Source organism: Malus domestica, chromosome 03 (assembly GCF_042453785.1).
Source record: "Malus domestica chromosome 03, GDT2T_hap1".
Classification (NCBI taxonomy): Eukaryota; Viridiplantae; Streptophyta; class Magnoliopsida; order Rosales; family Rosaceae; genus Malus; species Malus domestica.
The window spans coordinates 3,235,952-3,256,530 of record NC_091663.1 but is presented as its reverse complement, the minus strand read 5'-3'; the positions used below and the strand labels follow the sequence as shown (position 1 = coordinate 3,256,530).

Genomic DNA, 20,579 nt, shown 5'->3' with positions numbered 1-20,579 from the left:
CGAATAAATTAAAGTAAAATAATAGATAAAATATTGTAGTCTTTTTAGATAATTTTACTTTTGTTTTTGTGGGTCCAGTGGTTCGGCTGGCATCAACCCAACCCCTTTGATAAGGGCCCGATTCAGGCCCAAAAATATGGGCCAGGCAATGTGTGGGCTCAAACATACTCCTCTACACTCTTCTTCTTCTCCTGTTTTTTTGGGCTTTCTAGTCCACATTAAAAGTGCAAATTTAAGTTATATATCTGAATAACAGCTATTAGATCATTTAATCTACGGAATTTAACGGAATTAACGGTACAAGACATTTGAATAAGAGCCGTTAGATCATTTAACCTAACTGGATTTAACAAAACCTAACTGGATTTAACGAATTGGCTTGAAGTCTGGGATCACCTGCTATGTGATTGATAACCACACGTCCTACAACACGTCCTACAATTTACTGGTGAGAAGGCCTTGGATTCAAGGGAACTTTGTTGTTCATGTATTTAATATTATCTCATAGAATATGTTATATTGAATGGTTTTTATTTTTTAATTTCAGTTTTTTTGTTGTGTTCTAGTAAAATGTCAGCGAAGGTGCCATGTGTTGTAAATTCTGACATCGATTTGGGATGGATGGATGGAGATGGACAAGAATACGTGTTGGGTACACCACAAATATTGGTTCAGAGCCCGAAAGCCGAAAGAAAGCCAACCCCATCCCCATCCCATCCCATCCCACTAACAAACACAAATTATTTGTTACGTGCTTGTTTCTGCTTCTTTGGTTTGTGATCAATTTCTGGGTTCTTCTTGATTTGTCCATCTGGGAGGTTCTCATCGTGTTAAAGTTTCAAGCTTTTTGTTTCTGTAAAAGCAACCTGGGAATTTTCTGGTGTGTCCCCGAAAGTTTCAATCTTTTCATTTTTCCTCTGTTACTTTTTATCTTTTTGCTAGTTTTGTTGAATAATGTTAAATTAGTTGGTTTTGTGTTCATTTGGGATCACTTGGGAGTGAAAATTTGTGATATAAATCAACAATTCGATCCATTAGTTGTATGTTTTTATGTGTTTTCTTATTTTTTTCCCAGATATATGTTTGACGGAATCAGGGGCGTACTAAGATTCATATAGCCAACCTCACTTAGCAGGACAAAGGTTGGTTGTTGTATCTATTTTTGTACGAAGAATCAATTTATGCATGCCTTATAGGAGGACTGTGTTGAAGAACGTAAAGTCACCTGTCGGAAATTTGACAAAATAAAATACAGTATATAAGGAATGCTCCGCTACGAATAGCACTGATGGATTTTGCGTTCAAAACCCACGCCCGTTGTGGCCAAACGCAAGTTGGGAAATATCGGTGTTGATTAGTAGTTGACCGCTAGTTCGTCTCTCTGAAAGCTTAAGACAGGTTTTTTCCGGGGTGTTATATGGTTTCTGGGGTGATGCATGATTTGGGACATCGCTTTGATCTCATTCGAAGTATTTTGATGCGTCTCTGATGCAGTTTTACGGTGTTTCTCATCTGTTTATTCCGTTTGTTTGATCAGATTGTTTACGTGTATCGCTTCATAGTTTACTCATCGTTTTTGTTTGAATGTCAGCTGCTGAAGTTTTTGTTTACTTTACTGATTAGGTACGTCCAGAACGGAATCCCGATTTGTCTTAGTAATTGACAATGGGGGGCGTAGTGGGAAAGAGCGAAAGTTATAGAAAGTTTTCGATACATGAAACGAAGCTAGAGGCGAAGATGGTTGAAGCTATGCAGCGCAGAGCAGCGAAAGGAAGTGTTATGAAATCGTTTAACAGCCTCATCTTGAAGTTCCCAAAGATCGATGAGAGCTTAAGAAATTGCAAGGCTATTTTCGAGCAATTTGGTATGCATCGTATCCCGTTCAGTTCTGTTCTAAATTTGTACTTTCCATGTCTATTTAGTCAGTAACTCGTGTACTTTTTTCTTCTCGACAGATGAGGATTCGAATGGTATGATCGATCAAGAAGAGATGAAAAAATGTTTCTCTAAACTGGAAGTCTCTTTTACAGACGAGGAGATCATTGATCTCTTTGAGGCATGCGATATTAACGAGGATATGGGAATCAAGTTTAACGAGTTCATCGTTCTTATTTGCCTTGTTCATCTTCTTAAGGATGATAACAAAGCCGTTCACACTGTATCCAAACACACATACTTGGTTCTGTGTATTTTTCTTAAGCTTCATTTTTTTTGTGTTCTTTTTCCTCTTCTCTTTGTGCTCCGTGACTTTTGCTAGAAATTGCAACTGGGGATGCCGGAACTGGAGGCCACGTTTGAAACACTGGTAGACGCGTTTGTGTTCTTGGACAAGAACAAGGATGGTTATGTCAGCAAGAGTGAAATGGTCGAGGCCATCAACGAAACTACGACAGGAGAACGTTCCTCCGGCCGCATAGCCATGAAAAGATTTGGTCATCCTCTCTCTCTCTCTCCCCTTCCCTCTCTCTCTCTCTACCCGCATTCTTACACACAAACACACCAATACAAGCATACACATTAAACCCTATCTTGTGAAGGATTTTTATTCCTTGAATTAGAAGGCATCGTTTCTTTGCTACATACAGAATAGATCATTTGTGTTCATCTGTATGCATTGGCGCGGACGTTTTGCTCATGATTTCATTTGTTCGTGTCTCCAATTGTGGATTCTGAGGAACTAGTTCATTAAGTTAAATGTCCTGAAGTTAGAGGGTAGGGAAAATCCATTTTCTAAATCTGTTAACTTCTCCATTGTTACAGAAGAGATGGACTGGGATAAAAACGGAATGGTGAACTTCAAGGAGTTTCTGTTTGCGTTTACTCGATGGATTGGAATCGACGATCTTGAGGACGAGGATGAAGACTGAACGAGAGGTTAGAGGTTCGATAACTCTAACAGTGCCCTAGTTGATACAGAGCATGTAAAATGTTACGATGAGTCCTCCATTGAGATGACCATGTAAATAGTTTGAAACGTAGACTTTAAAATTCTCTCGTCATCGACAATTCATATCACTTCATAGTATGCTGTGTATGTGGATTTTCCGGTACCTGTTTGTATGTTATAAGAAGACTCAGTGTTTTTGTTCGTTCATCGACTTCGAACTGCAGCAAAATCTCACAAAATTCTCAACCTCTGGATCTCGCAGTCCGGATCTGGCGGATTGAAAAATTTACCCTATTAGCTCATCTCACTGGCTTATTTACACAAACCAAGTGTTGCGATCCTCTCTCTCCCTCTCTTAAAACGGTCTGAATTACTCGATCCATTGACTCCGAACAACTAGATCCGAAGAGGATCTGAATTCCTCAACCATTTAACATTTCTAGACGACTGCCGTAAAATCTCTTCTTAACCATTTGTGCCGCAAAGCATTCTTAATCATTTGCGCCAAGAGTGTTCCACATTTCTTTGTCATAAATCGTCCTCGAGCCACCTTTTATTTTTAACAAACGATATTATATACCCTAAGGAGGAAGGGATGAATTAGCCTCAAAATAGGTTAATTTGAACCCCATTATTTATTACTAGCTCATTGTGAGGCTTAACCCACCCCTCTTTAATGCATATCATATCGTTTGTTCAAAAATCGTCACTGAAAAATACAAGAAATGTAGCTGTTGGTGCAAGAAGCATCAAGTAAATGAGAAACTACGTTTTTCATAGAACAAAACAAAGAACGCTTAAAATAAATCCAAATGCAATCTAGACAGTACAACATTACTCGAATTTTGGCCTCGCTTCGCTAATCGCTATTCATATACACACCATACCATAACTTGCTCACAGAGCCCCAAGACGGTAGCACAACTGTCATCAAATGCTTACAATAGTATAAGGACAGGCTTAGAGAGCTAATGCTCCGACCAAACTTCTAACGCAATATATAAAAAGCAAACCCCCCGTACAAACTGTCCTTCTTTTCCTATGCGATACGCCAACCCTCCTCCTGACCAGTAGCTACACACACTTTGACATGGAAACAAGTTAGAACTGGCACACAAGGGGTGTTTGCCAGTGCCCCGATGGTAGTTGGAGGATTGGCTGACACAGCAACACGTGTGGCGTGGAAACCGCTGTTTACTGGCAGAAACTAACAAAACAAGCTCCAAGAGTGTGGATCTATTACCCCCTGGTCTTGGCCCTCTTCATACCAAGACTGTTGTGGAAGGGTGACACCGAACCAGACATTGGAGAACCCTCTTCACGAAGTGTGCCATTGAGGATTGCCAACTCTCGCAGCTGCTGTTTCTTGTAGAAATCCTGAGATTCGTCCTTAAAAAGATACAGAAACCATTCCCAGAAATAGTCAAGAGATTGTATTTGAAGACAAGATTAACAAATTTACAAGAGAGGTGATCGGAAAAATTTCAAATCAGATAAGAGAACATACCACAGGCCTGAGCAAATCTTCAAGTACCTCACGTGCTTGTAATAAACGAGCATCAATAATTTCAACTGGTAGTTCTGCCTCCACTAGAATATGAAGAGGTTCGTTCAGATGTTCATACCCTGGTTTTCCTCTCATCATTTCTTCCTTTAGAACAAATATATGATAGTGGACTAACATTAGATTCACACAATTTGAACTAAAAGTAACAGAAACTGAATTTATTTACAGCATAGTGTAACAGATATTCGTTCAGAATTTCTTTGAATGCATGAATGCCAGATCAATTCCACAAATAAGCATATAGATGCATTCATATATTAAGAAAAAACTCATTATTACCCTAGTTGGATCCTTTATGCTACCACGTCCCCTGATCAGAACACGACATTCAGTAGTTGCTTCCACCCGCTTAAGAGAGTTTCCCCTGGGGCCTAGCAACCGCCCAACAAAGTTAAACTGCAACAAGGATGATGTCAGACAAACATAGAAACGTACACAGAGAAATTAACAGAATTTAGTAATTCATCCCTACATTAGGATATTTGTCAACTGGAATATCCACCCGGATTGTTCGCTTCACAATCAGACCAGATGAACTACTCTGAGAACTCAGCCAGTTTTGGGTTGATAAAGGCTGTAATAAACCTGACATCTGAACAGTATAATCCAAGAAGGTTAAAACCTAAAATAACATCGTAATGTTATTCATGATCATATGTATTCTGCTCTACACATATGATAACATAAGATATTGTTCTTTGAAGAACCTTCAAGATCCAAATAAATTCATTACGCATGCTTTGAACAATATTATGAATAATTAAGCAGAGAAATAACTAAGTAGAAAAACATGTAGACCTTAGAAGATACAATGGAACTCAGAAAATTGCCCGACTATTGCCTGTAGAGAACAATGCATTTCAAGGACTAAAAAATCAATACAACAACAAACTAAATCATTCTACAATCCCCTTGCAAACAAAGGCATCTGGTAGCTGAAGTATTTCAAAACAACATCAACAAAGACCAAAAACTTGCAAACTCGATTAACAAGCATAACCAAAGGGCCAGTACACTAAACAAGAAAATTAGGACATCTCCTGTAGATTGTAAACGACTTTCAGTACTCTGCATTAGTATTTTGAATTGCATCTTTATGCCAAATGTAAAATTTGAGAATATGTAACAAAATCAAATTAAGTTCGTCTTGACAAAAAGACAGAATAAACAGAGGACCATCTTAATTGAAGTAGGATTCCAGAAGCAAAGCTAATTAGTAGTCTCTTGCTTGTTGATGTTAGCTTCAGACTACCTGTCTCAAAAGTGGCAATATAAATTGCAGCACCTAAACAGATGTTAAAGGTTAGCATGAGATGTAAAAGATCGTGTCAGCAATGCTTCTAAAAAACAGTAAATTAGATGGAAAACAATGTTATGTTAAGTTAATAAGTCAATGGTTAGTATCCGTACTTCTGATTGAATCCGTGATGCCCATCCGTTCACATCAGCACCTCCATTTGGAAACATTCCTCTAGATGCCAGGGGGCTAGCATGTTCAAGCCCACTTTGACCTAAAACTGACGCATTCCCCAACAGTGTAGTTACACGCAATATTTCTGCTCCAAAAATGTCAATTTTCAAGAATAAGATGTACCAGTTAGCATTTGTTATAAGGTTAGCGGTCACCACAAAATGGAGAGACAACACCGATTTTTTCCTGAGTCAGTTAAAATCAATGCTTCCCCCAAGTAATAAAATTAACTTTAAAAGAGTGTACACCACCATTAAAGTAATGAGAAGTTAATAAAGAAAAGAAGCTTATCATTTGTAAGATAGCTATGAACACCAACACTTATCCTTAAAACTTAGTTAATACAAACTACAGAAGCTGGAAACTAATAAATGAGAACCCAAGTTATTAGAGGCACGAAACCCCAAGAGAGGATACACATCCACCAAACACCGCCAGTAGGCTTGAGACGATATCACCAAACCACTTAAACCTGTGAAATCAATGTCAATATTACCAATTAACAACAATAAGCAGAAACTTGGACTCCTCTCCGAGACAGGAAAAAAAGAAACCCAGAAAAAAGTACACATGAAGTACTCCCAAACACAACGCAAAAACTTATGGATCAAGCTATGTCCTCAGCTAGGAACTTGGCATCTAAATTTGGTAGTAATGAATCCCAAGATAGAGTCTGATAGACTATGGGTCAAAAATCTATACTTGAAAAGGGCTCATACCTTTTGGTTGGGACAGGTGGCTTTGTAGTCTTTAGGTATCTGAAAAGGAAGGCCCCACTATAAATATTTAAAGAACATGGAACATTTTCAGTTTCACTTTATACAGAAGGGCCAGGTTTATTATATTTTTATCCTCTAATTAATGTAAAAACACCCAAAACCTGTTATGTTAGCATTTTCCCACTGGTATAGACAAGATTTCGGTTTCTCATCCTTTTAGGGTCTAAGAAAATGAGACTATCCCTCATCTTGAACTAAAAGACAAGGTCTGCAAAGGTTTACAAAGTACTAAAAGGAGAGCTCCAAGTCAGACTAAACAAGGCAACCTATATCCCACCTCTGCCGTATGTAAAAAACCTTGGAGCCAAAAGAGATACAATACAATGAAAAGCATTCCACATCGCTAATCATTGTAATTGAATTATTTTTTGCTTCATATGCAAAGCAGTTGCTTGTGATATGAGCACCACCTCAATACTTTTCAACCCTTGTGAATTTGATTTGGAACAGGCATTTCAAACTAATCAAGCAAGTTATCTTTTCAAGAGTTCTATCCCACTCATGCAATACAATGTCAGCCAAGCCCGATGATATCACGAGACAATCAGTCCCAAGCTAACTTTAACAAATTTGATTAGCAGGACAGGCCCATTAGCATCTATCACCAAGTTAAACTAATTACACGTCTATTAGGCGGGTTATCGAGTGTTTTGTTCATGTTAGGTTTATAGGGTGTCCCTGCACCCTGCAAAGTTATCCGAATCGTGTGAAGTGAATTGTGATTCAAGTCAAGCAGCTACTGAAGCAGAGTCTCCACATCTATACATTCGCATATATACTAATAAAATCAGTTCTCGTAAACAAAGACAAACTTGAAAACTGACCTTGGTTTAGTAACCTGTTGCAATGCGGCAGCACAGGCAAAAATGGACTCAGCTTGTGACGCTCCCCAAGCAGCTCAGATAGATATCTGCAATACACACACACACACACACACACACACACACACACACACACACATAAGCATATATATACACAAAATAAAACGATGTCGATTAGGGTTCATACAAGATCAAGAAATCAAATTACGGTTTCTAATCGAAGAGAAATCAGGAAATCGTAAATAGATCTAAAGAGGCATACTTTTCTTTCTCGGCGGCAACGAGAGCAGCGGAGGAGGAGGCGGAGCGAAGGCCGGAGAGGTGAGGGGAGTGAGGTGCCGACGGTGACGGCGAGTACGCCATGTACCTTCCACCGCCCGATGATGACGTCATTTCCATAGCGACTCTCAGCCGTCCGATCGTCTTCTCCTTCTTCTGGTCGTCTGAGGGATCTCTCTGTGTGTGTAGGTCAGAGGCTGGCCGGCGGGACGATCGCGATTCCCGACCAGACGCTCTCTCCCTCTCTGAAGATCTCTCTCCCTCTGAAATCTCTTTCAGTCCAGGTCTACAAGCGTCGGTGGATTTTGATTTATACTCCCAACTGATTGTTCTACCTTTTACCTTTGACCGTCGACGCTACTACTGTAGTGTAGTACACAGTAAATTTCCTTCTTTTGGGGAGTAAAGTGATAAATTGAGTTGAAATTCCCACCGGAATTTTGTCTAGAACCGACGAACTTGGACATTCGGATCACGTTTTTTAAATTATGTGGTTCTTATTAGTTCATTTCGATGTCTTACCTTACACAAATCAAGGATCATGTTCTCTTTCACTCCCTTCAACAACTCAAATTCATGGGTCATTGGGCTCCAAGATATCCAAAGAAGATTTCGACTCGTAATTCAACTACCTAAATATGATTTGCCAAAAAAAAAAAAAATTTACCTAAATATTAATATAATGGTGGGATACGATCACATAGTATATCATTTCATATGTTCAAATATGAATAAAAGACGCAATTATATTTTTCAGGTTGTCATGACTGAACATAAACTCATATCACAATACGTGAACTTATTTATATGTACTAAATATTTAATTTATATGGTTTGTCTAGGTAAGATTGAGATCTTTTTTACCCATAAAATAATGTTATGTAGACCAAATTTGTAGATTGTATAACTTGTCATCACCAATAAAAAATAAGCAGGAATAAAGAGGTTCGAAATTATTACAATAACTTAAAAAGGGAGAGTTTTGATTCCCGGGATGCATGACTGAAACTTTAACACCATATCCACTGAAAAATTGAACCAATATAATTTCTTGATGACTTGATCATGTATCTCTGATGTTTATTATCAAAAGAATACCTCACCCCTTCGAATAGATCCTATTGTTTGTTGGGAAAAAAAAAACACTTCTAGGGTAATATAATACTGTGGAGTGAGCGGTTGGCAACAAATGGACTGTCATGTCTCAACCATGAAAATATGAAACCTTGAGGTGGCAACGTGTACCAATTCAGTCCCACATTTTATTGCCATTTCAACATATTATATATACGGTCCATCAATTCTATAATATTTCTGTCCCGTAAGGCAATGACTTTTCAATTTTTTGATATTACTAGTCTTCGGGCACATGCTCATACGTGTGCAGAAGATATTTTTGAATTACGACGTGCTACACGTAACTTACACGTTTTAAATGTATCTAGCTTAAATTGACAAAAGAAAAGTTAAATATTTGAAGTAAATGAATAATATTAGATCATTTTAAAAGAAAACCTTCATAAACCAATTAAAGTAATTGAATTCACATAATAAAATCGATCTATATACAATTTACATTAATAATAGAGAAAATAATATTTAATAAACAATTAATTGAATCACATTATTGCTAGTTCATTGTGAGGCTAAGCCCACCTCTCCTTCTTAGTGTAGATAATATCGTTTGTTAAAAAAAACAATCATTTGACAACTAATTTAATCACATTATTATCCGCGTGTGAAATATCTTTTTTATAACCGGCATTACACGTCTCTTAATATGTTTTGAACTTGTTTAAAAAATAGAAAAAATAATATTTGATAAACAACTGATTGAATCATATTATTACTAGCTCATTGAGAGGCTAAGCCCACTCTATTTCCCTTAGTGTAGATAATATCGTTTGTTAAAAAAAAAATTATTTGACAACTAATTTAATCACATTATTATCCGCGTGCGAAAGACATTTTTTTATAACCTGCATTACACACCTCTTAAGATGTTTTGAATGTGTTTACAAATAGAGAAATTGAATCACATTATTACTAGTCTATCGTGAGACAATAATTTTTTTCAAAACAAAAAAATATTTATTAAAAAAATAATGTTAAAATGACGAAAATGCCCATACCTTATTTGATGTATTATTTTGGGATGCCTTTAAAGTTTTTTATCTTGGGGGCATTTTTGTCCAAATATTTTTGTTGAAACTTGATGACACTAAAATACTATTCACCTTTTCCATTGGCTTTATATATAGAAGATTACCAATTATGTTGACTAAAAAGCAAAATTATATGCATTTATAGCATCCAATATTGCTATTTTTAAGGTGAATCGTGATTTATAAATCTATGGATTTTTATGAAGTTTAATTGATTTGTAGATATTCCATATAAAATTTTAATTCAATTCCCTCGAAATCTTATAGGGAGATGTGAGATTTGTGGATATTTAAAATACACTACAAAATCTCTCTAATTCCCTCTAATTCCTCAACTTTCTTAAATTCTTTAAAATCAATTTCTAATTGAATACACCTGGAATGTTATAAACTATTTAAAATCCTAATTGAATACACTTGGATTTCTAAGAATTTTATAAACTATGTTAAAATTCTAATTGAATACACCTTGAATTTCAGATAATCACTTAAAATCTCGATTGAATACTCCTATATTCATTAAAAGAATTAAAATCCATCAAAATTCCAATTAAATGCACTTCCTAAGGCGATAGTCTTTTCTTAATGCGTCACTCTATTTTATTATGCGAAATCATGATATTTTGCGTTGAAGTTTCACTTTGCTTTTTAATAGTTTTGGTAATTTAGGATGGTATTTGGTGTGTTATGTAATTTACGTGTGTCACTAAAGTTTAAGGAAAATTTATAGGATAGCCAATAATGCCAGTAATGCTTTATGGTATAGAATATTGAGCGATGAAGTATCCACGTGTACAAAATGAGTGCAGCAAAGATCAAAATGCTTCGTTTGATGTGTGTTTACACGAGATATGACAAGATTAATAATGATGATATCTAAGTTGAGTGGGAGTGACCACAACTGAAGATAAGATGAGAGAAAATAAGTTCAATTGGTTTGGACGCGTAAATCGAAAATCTATAGATGCTTTGGTTAGAAGATATGATTATATGACAAAGGCTTAGGACAAAATGCATAGAGAAAAACATATGAAGACTTGAAGAGACTCTAAGAAAAGATATAGAGTACTTGAAGTTAACGAAAGACTTCGTGCAAAACCGAGCACAATAGCGTTCTAAATTCATTGGTCGATGTCACTTAATAGAATAAATCTTTGTTTGTTGTTGTTGTAAAATAATTTAGTCAATGACTTAAATCGTGACAATTGAAACTACAGTAACTAGAGAATAACTTTGCCAAAATGATACGAAACAAAATCATGGTTTAGCCATCCTAATATGCTTATGCTTTAAAGCATTTGATCTTCATCACCATACGTAAGAGCTATTGCAATAACCCTCCCCCTCCTGATCTTTGTAAAGCAAGAAGTCCTGTTGGCTTGGAATTGCCTTTTTATTATCCGCCGAATAGCCATAAAGTATCAGATCAGTCGTCGGCCATATCCGGATCCGGGTAAGTTTCAAGAACACCGGGCAAGCCTAATAATAAGAAGGAAAAAAACAGTTAAAATTAGGGGTGTGATATCCACACACTCCTTTTTACTTCTCACACACATTTTTAATTTTTAGACGTCGGATCGGATGAATTGAAGAAGATCAAGGGATATAAATCAACAACATGTGTGTGAGAAGTAAAAAAGAGTATATGGATAACACATCCATCCAAATTATTTATGCATAATCACGTACACTCATAAACCAAACAGTAACATGCAAATCAATGGCACAAACAAACTTACCTTCAAACTTACGTACCGTCAGCTCATCAATCTTACAAAAAAACCGGAGCTCCAGCCGTAATACACCTTATATATCTTCTTCTTTGCTACTTCCAGACTGCCACACCACAAGAAGAAGGAACAAAAGCAGGAATACAAAACAAAATTAACCGATCAATTACAAACAAATCATCATCAAACCACCAAGAATAAATAATAGCTTAAAATCTCGTAAATATTACATACGAGTAACGAAGTCAGAAATTGTCAGAGAAGCGTGAAATTTTAAAAAGTAAAAGTCAGAAAGTGTAGACAACCAAATATATTTAGATGTTATATAATATTAATATATTTTATAATTTATTAAGTTAGAATTTTTGGTCGCGAAGTTCGCATTATAAATTATCAATGAAAATAATTTTTTTTTTTTAATGTAAACAATCATGCTATTGCTCAATCAATTTTTTTTTTAAGTTGAGATTCATAGCAGAAAACGTTGTCATTTTCAAAATAGTTTTCCAACGTTTTAATAGCAACTAAACGAGAAATATCAAAGAACCCATTACGTACGTATACCTCACACCAACGACTTTAGCCAGTGTCTCTGCATAGTAATCGATTGGATCACACTCACCGCCGGGCTTCTCCATGACGATCCACCAGTAATCCCAACCTTGGTGGACCAATTCCATGTCTTCTGGTGGACGGCCAAATTTCGAACATGATTTGACCCCGCAGCAGATCGGAGTGTACCTGGTGGTGGCGGTAGGGAATCGGACATCGTGCGTGGGCGGGGCGAGGGATCGGCGGCCCAGCATGAGGGATGGGATGGAGGGAGGGTTGGTAAGTTTGGATGTCGAGAAGAGGAGTTTGGGTATGAGGAGAGAGATTGTGGGGTGGCGAGATGTTGCGGTGGGGGCGGCCACTGCAATTGCTCGGACTAGGGTTTGAACCATTTTTGGGGAAATCAGGAGGCCGAGAGAGTAAACTAACACTATGTTTGGACGAATAAATTTAAAATTATTAAAGAATTTTAAAATAACAAAAATTATATTGACAGAATTTTATATTTTAGAATTTGTAAATTTTTTTGTTTGGTTAGCCTACTATGTTTGGATGAAGAAATTTAAGATTGTTAAAAAAATTTAAAATGACAAGATTTTATTTTCATGAATTTGTAAATTTTCTTGTTTGGTTAATCTAAAAGAACAATGGAATTGAATACTAAATTTGTTATTTTTAAACTCTAAATCATATAAATTGGGAAATGACATATATTTACATGGAATTTGAAATTGAGAATTGAAGGTCCCAAATTCCAAGTTTTTTTTTTCACGCGGAAATTCTAAATTTCTATGTTTATGAATCCAAACAAGGGAATTTGTGCATGTTAATTTATAAATTCTGATTTTTACCAAAATTCCAAGTTTATTTCCCTCGTCCAAATATAGTGTAAAAGAACAATGGAATTGAATACGAAATTTGTTATTTTTAAGTTTTCAATCATATAAATTGGGAAATGACATCTATTTACATGGAATTTAAACTTAAGAATTTGATGTCCTAAATTCAAAGTTTTTTTTCCACGCGGAAATTCTAAATTTCTATGTTTATGAATTTAAACAAGAGAATTGATGCATGTCAATTTACAAATTTTAACTTTTATCCAAATTTCAAGTTTATTCCCTTCATCCAAACATAGTGTAAATGAAATTAGATGAGGGTTTAGTGTGGGGACAGGGTAACGTGGTATTTACATTTGAGATGTTTTAGGAAACTTATTTACTTTTTTGAGTAATCAAAGCATGCTTTCCTTCAAACCCGAATCGTTCAATGGGAAGAGCAGTTAAAAACCACAATATACTAGTCCCAACACCTAGACATTTAGTACTACAGTTTAGCGGTACTTTTCTTCATTTGTAAGTGAAAGGTTTTAGGTTCGATTTTTGCCAAACATAATTTGAACTATATTATTATGGTTAGCCCACTTTCTCGCCACTTAGACCATCTCTAACCCTTAAATTAAAACAAGACACAACAACCAATAAATAAAACTATAAATAATTTATGAACGAAAATAAAGAAATATTATAAAATTATCCTAAAGACTCTTAAGTCATTTCCAACAGAGCCGGCCAAAAAGCTATAGGCCAAAACATAACCCATTTTGACACAAAATCCATCTCTAATAGAGGGTTGGGCAAAAAAAAAATTGGGGCCCATCAGGCCAAAATATAGCCAAATGGCCAAAGGACTAAGCAAACATAGCTAGCCAACCAGCCTTGAAAGTTGGGCCCAATTGTGTTGCTAGCTAACGTCATGTAACCTTTTTTTTGTTAAGACGAAATTAAAAAAAAAAGATTTTATTTTTATTTTTATAAATACCTAAGCCATTTATACACCATTTCTCACATTATTTTCACATTTCCATACTATCTTACATCATTTTAATATCTAAGTTGTTAACATGCAAGTAAAATTAAAACATTTAATAACATGAAACTTAAAACAACATTTAGCGACAAATGACCCTTAAAATATGTCAGAAAATTTTATTTTAATATAGTAGTTTAATTCAATTAACCGATAAAATTAAAAAACAAATATAAAATAATAAATTATTGATGGGCTAAAAAATAACCTCATTCTGTTATAAATTGTATATAAATATGACCTGAAACTGTTTATTAATTGCTGAGCTATAATTTATATGGGGGCCAAATGTAACCTTTTTTATTGGAGATGGCCTTTGAGAGACTGCGGCCCCGTTTGGGATTGAGGTGATTTTAAAAAAAGCCACTGTGAAAAAAAGCTGAGGGTCATTTTTGTGTTTGGTAAACTGAAAAAAAGGGCTTATTTTGGAAGCTGCTGTGAGAATAAGCTGAAAATCAAAGGAAAAGCTGAAGCTGCTATTTGCTGCTTTGAAAAAAAACCAGTTTTTTCAAAGCACACGGAGCTATAATGCTCCTTTAATGAAAAGACACACTATCATCCTGCTTTTTTTTTTCCAAAAGCACTTTCACAAAAAAGTTTACCAAACACTCTACTGGCTTTATTTCACAGCCGCTTATTCTCACAGCACAGCCGCTTATTCTCACAACAGCTTTTTTTCAAAGCACAGCAATACCAAACTAGCCCTGCATCTTACCAAACTTTTTTGAGGGTTGAAGCTTACTTTGTAAAATGTTGGACTATAAATAAAATGTTAAATATATGAGAAAATGATAATAAATTAAACTTCATGATGAGCATTGCGAAGAATGAATTGAGAATCGAACCGAATCTCTGGCCTGAATCGGAAATATAAAAATTGGGAACCCATTTAAAATTTTCAATACCCATGTTCGGTCTATATTGGTTTTCTAATATTTTTTTTGGTTTCGGTATAAAACATAACCAGGCTATAAGACTTTGGTTCGGTACTGGTTCTATATGGGTGCGTTTGGTATACAGACGGGATGGAATGAGACGGGACGGGACGGGACGGAACGAAGGTGTAATTTTTGAAAAAGACATGGGGTATATTTGTCTTAAAATAGTAAAACATTGTGTTCCACAGACGTGGAACAAACCCGTTCCAGGGGGAGGAGGTGGAACGCAAAAACACCCAAAATCTGTCCCGTGGAACAGCCCGTTCCACCCATTTTTGGCGCACCAAACGCGGGACGGAACGCCTCGTCTCGTCCCACATACCAAACGCACCCATATGTCCGGTCGAATTGAATTGAATTTTTTTTTTAAATTCCTTTTGACATGCGGGGAATAATGACGGGTGGAAAAAAAAATTATGGTGGGTTTTGTAATTTAGGTTGAAAAACAGAACAATGAGGTGGATTTAAAAGCGGACAAAATTTGTTGAGATTATTATAGAAATGACCCATCAATTTTACTTAATTGGAGTAATGGTCTCTCAATTAAACATTTATGACTATTGATTCCTTAACTCATTAAAATATGCAACTATGATCATTTTCGCCAACTCCATTAGAACTTCCGTCAAAATAAGTCATATTCCACGCATGCGAGGTTGAATCAAGAGACAAATATGGAAAAGCAAATGAAAAAAATTGTTGCAATGGTCCCCACTTTAACCTAATTGGAGAAATGACCCATCAACTATACCCATTGGGGAAATCTCCATCAATTTTAACCAAGTGTAACAATAATTCTTCCAATATGACTCATTTTTACGAAACTCATATAGTTGACGAAAAATATCATAGCTGCACATTTTAATGAGGTAAGGGATCAATAATCATGATTTTTTAGTTAAAGGATCATTACTCCAATTAAGTTAAAATTGAGAGAACATTTCTACAATTTTCTCAAATTTGTTAGTTCAAATTAAGACTCTAAGCTCCAGGTACACAGTTGGATGGAAATGTAGCCCAAAGGATATGATCGAGGTTTCATCCAACGGTAGTGGGAAGCCCAACAAAGCCCCATGAACGCAAATATGCAAGATAAGGCAAGCAGTCGACGGCTGAAGAAAAGAAAAATTCACAGTAGCCGCGGGTCTTGTCGTCTCTCTTGGTTGAGACTGTGAGTATGTAATTTTATTTCACCAATTCAATCAATTTCGTTGATTTTTTACCGGTTTTTTGGTGAGACATACATAGATCTATGCCCTGTAGTTTTGATTGGAATTTTCTGAAGAAAAAATTTGAGCTAGATTTGGGATCTAGGGTTTCGACTCTCAATTACTTAATATATTCTTCTCTTTGCATTTTATTGGGAGATTTAGGGTTTAGGGGCTCTGGATATTGCACGTTTGGCCGGTCAGCTAACCTTTTTTTTTAATTATAGCTCACTTGTCTTCCCTCTTTGTAAGGATAGGATAGGGAAAGAAACGTCTATCATACGCAGTTTTATCTTTTACTTTGCAAAGAGGTTTTTACCTTTGCTTTGCAAAAACGCTGTTTTCACTGCTCAAACCCGTGACCCTTTGGTCACAAGGAGGCTGTTTTGCATTATGTCTATATTTGGTAGAGGGACTTTCAAATCCGAGGGATGGAGACCAGTTTAGTAACAAATGGTCACAAAAAGATGATCAGGTCGGCTTACAAATGCACTCCATGGATATCAAATCTCTTGGCACTAAAGTCCCTTGTCCATACATAGCCTGAAACGGGTAGAATCCCAAATGATTGTTAGGTTGTGTCTTACATTTCACCAATTCGATTTCCTTGTTATTTGGTTTGATAGAGATCTAGCCTTGTAGTATTGCTTGTATTGATAAAATTTAGTTCCTTGTAGTATTGATACAAATTGCGTTGGTTTTGGGGTTTAGGGTTTTAACTTTCAACATTATATTATTAATATGATGGTGATGATGATGATGATTACCCAGAATCCAATTTATTACAGATTTTGGAACAACAATTCAGTCTCTGGTTGGGAAAAATGTGGAGTAAATCATCATGTTTTCTTCACACCAATAAAATAGCTGCTGCAAACTTGGTCGGAGGTTTTAGATTCGCCACCGCTGCCGTCAACCACTACAATGGTTCAACCTCAAGGTCTCTCTTCGGGCATGGCTATTTCTTTCGCTGCCAGGAAAAAATTCCTCCCAATAGTAGGCGGGCGCGGGTATTACTTTTCAATGATCTGAACTGATAATCAAGTGTTTAGTTGGTTGTCGATGTGATTGACATTTTTTTTAAGAATATACCGTTCCGTTATTACACTTCCATTCCATGGACAATGGGCCACACAAGCAATTCCCCTGTCTTGCAAAAGAAAAGAGAATACGTGTATATTACGGCTATGTACATAATGTGTTGGCCTATCTTTTTTACTACCGGATGTCTTAGTGCTTTTAGATTTGTGCTAGGATTGTCTTATTTTGTGTGGTTGTTGTAACACTACTTGGTTTCAATGTTGAATAGGGCCAAACCTACGGACAATGCTTCGGGTTCAACCAACGCGGCCATCCATCTCCTTATTCTATGGATCATCCCATGAATATGGCTCCTGCCCTTTTTGCCGTGGAAGAGTATAACAAGAAAAAGGTTTGAATTATATCGTAACTTTTGCCATTTATTGTATAGTTTATTTTTGGCTATTTGCATAATCAATAAAAATGGTCATTGAGATTGAAAATCAATATAATTGGTCTATGAGATTATCCACCATCCATGATTTTGGTCATTCCGTTAAAAACGCTTTGGGTAATTTTCAAAGCTTCGTCATTCAATCGATTCTTAACCAAATTCGACCCATAAGATATCAAAATGAAGATAGAAAAGCGTATAACAAGATTATACCTATTTGGAAGCCAATGGTTGCCGGAGATGGCCGAAAAATGCCAATGGTTGCCAGAGATGGCCTGAAAGATGACTGATCCGCGGGAAAATTGGAAAACTCGCCAGAAACTGGGTAAACTTTAAACGTTCATAACTTCTTCAATACTCAACAAAATCGAGTGATTTAAAAACAAAAATCATACTTTTCGACAAGACGAAGATAATGGTACCTTTCTCGAATTGAGCCGTTTTCCGGCCAAACTAAAGTGAGTTAGCCTTAGAGAAAGGTACCATTATCTTCGTCTCGTCGAGAAGTATGATTTTCGTTTTTGAATCACTCGATTTTGTTGAGTATTGAAGAAGTTATGAACATTTAAAGTTTTCGGCGAGTTTTCTAGTTTTCCCGCGGAACAATCATCCTTCAGGCTATTTTCCGACCATCCCCAGCAACCATTAGGCTTCCAAATAGGTATAATATTGTTTTACACTTTCTTATCTTCATTTTGATATATTATGGGTCGAATTTGGTTAAGAAACGATTGAGTTACGAAACTTTGAAAATTACCCAAAGAGTTTTTAACGGAATGACCAAAATCATGGATGGTACACAATCTCAGGGACCATTTCTATTGATTATACAAATCTCAGGACCATTTTGGTTGTTTAGCCTTTTTTTTTTTTATCAAAAAAAGGGAGTTTAATATGTTACTTGTTTTAACTCTATCTAATGTTCTTTGCTTCTTCTTCTCTATTAGAATGCCAAACTGCATTTTGTGAGAGTTGTCTACGCTAGGCAGATACTTTTTCATGGTGATTTCATGCAAAATGTATACTTTGATGCGGTTGATGGGGGTGTGACCGAAATGTACAATGCAAGAGTTCAGAGCAGATTCGGCTGCAATATGAAGCTGATATCATTTGGCGGAGGTAACTGTTCTATGCTATGGTACCCTGTTAATTTATCATTATGAAAGTTTGTTTCACTAAGGCGCATGCTTATTGAATGTGTGAGGTCAGAGTGTGTGTGTGGTGATGATGATCTCGGTTCCACTAAGAAAACCAACCTTGTAAGGATCCTCGTGTACTCGATCCGAATGGATGGAAACATGCTCGTGTTAATTTGCAAACGGTGATTGTGCTTACGTGTGTTTTGCTATATGCAATGTATGTGTGTTGTTGGGTTCTTCTAGCCCATGATGGGTTGCCTAAAGTCTATTGGAATTATAATCTTAGAGGATTAAATTATTTATCAAATTGAAGTTGTTTCCCTACTTGGATCTTGGTTGGCCTTTCAGTATTTTGCCACATACGTGGGTTCAGTCCTCCAAGGCATGTTAGAGCTCTCTTCAACCTGCTCATGGCTAGATCGATTGGTTTTGAGTTGGTTTTCCAATGAGAGAATGATTGATAACTAGATTCCAATTAGGATCAGTAATCGTTATGAAGAAGACCTTTATATGTCAATATAAAGGAACTATTGCACTAATTCTGAATTGGAGGAAAACAATAAGTTGTATACCACTTGGGGAGTTAAGAGTGATAGAATATTGTAAGGGCAAATTGTGTGCGCGGGGGCCCCGAGGTGGTTAAGAAAAGATATAGAGTGTATTTCTTGTTCTTATTCTTTCAGGTTTTTCGTCAAGAATGAGAGGCTTGGTAAGGTTATTCGTTGCACTTGTTATTGATGTAGTGAATGATTGTTGTTGCCTCGTGAACATAGGCACATATAGTTGAACCACGTTAATTCTTGAGGTAGTTTATCTTGGTTATTCTGTTTTCAATTTCCTGAGTTTGTTCTGTTTTTTCCGTTCTTAAAACGCGATATTCACATGCGTGTTTCTTTATATATATAATGGATTGTGCTTGGATTTGTTTTTAGGCTTGATTATCGGTATGCCGATTTACTGTCTCTCAAATCTCATTTTGCCTTTGGAAACTCATCTTGTCACACTTTTGCCATCTCGCTTTTATCCCTATTTCTTCAACTGAAGTCGATAAGAGTTTTTGACAAATTTGATGGACCGAGGAAAAAGTGAGACAGGAAGGGCGAAGTAGGCGAGACAGAGTTTTCGGGGGCAACGTGGGATTCCAGAAATACTTTTAACGGGCGCAACAATAATTAGGCGTAAATATCGAAGTAGTTTGAGATTCATTGTTTGGCATGTGCTTAATTGTCAACTTTGCTGACCAGGTAAACACAAGAAGCACGAGTTTGTGGAAAAGACGATTCGCTATGGAACTTCTACTACCAAAATTGCACATTTTTATTAACCATTTGTGTTAATATTATGGACTATGATCCCTCGTTGCTCTAGTTAAAATGAAACGAATTTTTAGTTTTAGAAAATAAAGTGATGACTTTTAAGTTGAGAGCAAGGTGATATCAAAATGAAGTTTTAAAAAGGAACATTGCTAAAAATAAGCCTTAAATTTATAAAGTTATCATTATAGATGGAGTGCAAAAAGTTGCCTTGTTTATATTATTAGGGGATTTTTGTTTGCCCTTACTAATTGTAATTGAACTAGACTGGAATAATTATTAGTCTAGTCCAGTGATCAATCGGGGTTAATGTTATTGACATTAGCTTGGACTCGCCTATACTAAAGGCGTCCTTGGAGGTTCTTATCAAGACTTTCCAAAAACAAT

General features: G+C 36.2%; 3 protein-coding genes and 1 long non-coding RNA gene across 8 annotated transcripts; 2 read left to right on the top strand and 2 right to left on the bottom strand.

Moving 5' to 3' along the window:
* The first annotated feature begins 342 nt into the window (after positions 1 to 342).
* LOC103417451 (probable calcium-binding protein CML21) lies at positions 343 to 3,025 on the top strand. 2 transcript variants are annotated; one of them, XM_070818113.1, is made up of 7 exons: positions 343 to 448; positions 567 to 880; positions 1,076 to 1,142; positions 1,624 to 1,864; positions 1,956 to 2,158; positions 2,258 to 2,432; positions 2,761 to 3,025. In XM_070818113.1, exons 4-7 carry the CDS (start codon positions 1,666 to 1,668, stop codon positions 2,865 to 2,867), a joined length of 684 nt encoding a protein of 227 aa, XP_070674214.1. In that variant the 5' UTR covers positions 343 to 448; positions 567 to 880; positions 1,076 to 1,142; positions 1,624 to 1,665; the 3' UTR covers positions 2,868 to 3,025. The 2 variants fall into 2 exon arrangements, with proteins under 2 accessions (XP_070674214.1, XP_008353869.1); XM_008355647.4 differs by lacking the exons at positions 567 to 880; positions 1,076 to 1,142.
* Positions 3,026 to 3,641: 616 nt separating this feature from the next.
* Positions 3,642 to 8,111, bottom strand: LOC103417440 (KH domain-containing protein At5g56140). The gene is made up of 7 exons (XM_008355632.4): positions 7,788 to 8,111; positions 7,529 to 7,614; positions 5,865 to 6,010; positions 4,927 to 5,046; positions 4,734 to 4,850; positions 4,395 to 4,538; positions 3,642 to 4,276 (listed from the first exon to the last, which is right to left on the bottom strand). Exons 1-7 carry the CDS (start codon positions 7,922 to 7,924, stop codon positions 4,127 to 4,129), a joined length of 900 nt encoding a protein of 299 aa, XP_008353854.1. The 5' UTR covers positions 7,925 to 8,111; the 3' UTR covers positions 3,642 to 4,126.
* A 2,945-nt stretch (positions 8,112 to 11,056) lies between these two features.
* Positions 11,057 to 12,693, bottom strand: LOC103417431 (uncharacterized). Its single transcript, XR_011578696.1, has 3 exons — positions 12,264 to 12,693; positions 11,709 to 11,805; positions 11,057 to 11,448 (listed from the first exon to the last, which is right to left on the bottom strand). It is a non-coding gene; the product is annotated as an uncharacterized lncRNA (long non-coding RNA).
* A 3,371-nt stretch (positions 12,694 to 16,064) lies between these two features.
* Positions 16,065 to 20,302, top strand: LOC103417392 (uncharacterized). 4 transcript variants are annotated; one of them, XM_008355595.4, is made up of 5 exons: positions 16,065 to 16,233; positions 17,055 to 17,276; positions 17,576 to 17,698; positions 18,688 to 18,859; positions 20,124 to 20,302. In XM_008355595.4, exons 2-5 carry the CDS (start codon positions 17,091 to 17,093, stop codon positions 20,201 to 20,203), a joined length of 561 nt encoding a protein of 186 aa, XP_008353817.3. In that variant the 5' UTR covers positions 16,065 to 16,233; positions 17,055 to 17,090; the 3' UTR covers positions 20,204 to 20,302. The 4 variants fall into 4 exon arrangements, with proteins under 4 accessions (XP_008353817.3, XP_070674213.1, XP_028955333.2 ...); XM_070818112.1 differs by having other exon boundaries at positions 16,079 to 16,229; XM_029099500.2 differs by having other exon boundaries at positions 16,187 to 16,291.
* The last annotated feature ends 277 nt before the right edge of the window (positions 20,303 to 20,579 follow it).

Bases quoted from the DNA above. Each gene is read 5' to 3' on its own strand.
- LOC103417440 (XM_008355632.4), bottom strand. From the start codon at position 7,924: ATGGAAATGACGTCATCATCGGGCGGTGGAAGGTACATGGCGTACTCG. The intron at 7,615-7,787 runs GTATGCCTCTTT...TGTGTATTGCAG, and splicing joins GTTGCCGCCGAGAAAGAAAA to ATATCTATCTGAGCTGCTTG. The intron at 5,047-5,864 runs GTACGGATACTA...TATACTGTTCAG, and splicing joins CATCACGGATTCAATCAGAA to ATGTCAGGTTTATTACAGCC.
- LOC103417392 (XM_008355595.4), top strand. From the start codon at position 17,091: ATGTGGAGTAAATCATCATGTTTTCTTCACACCAATAAAATAGCTGCT. The intron at 17,277-17,575 runs GTATTACTTTTC...AATGTTGAATAG, and splicing joins CCAATAGTAGGCGGGCGCGG to GGCCAAACCTACGGACAATG. The intron at 17,699-18,687 runs GTTTGAATTATA...CTTCTCTATTAG, and splicing joins AAGAGTATAACAAGAAAAAG to AATGCCAAACTGCATTTTGT.
- LOC103417451 (XM_008355647.4), top strand. From the start codon at position 1,666: ATGGGGGGCGTAGTGGGAAAGAGCGAAAGTTATAGAAAGTTTTCGATA. The intron at 1,865-1,955 runs GTATGCATCGTA...TCTTCTCGACAG, and splicing joins GGCTATTTTCGAGCAATTTG to ATGAGGATTCGAATGGTATG. The intron at 2,159-2,257 runs GTATCCAAACAC...GACTTTTGCTAG, and splicing joins ATAACAAAGCCGTTCACACT to AAATTGCAACTGGGGATGCC.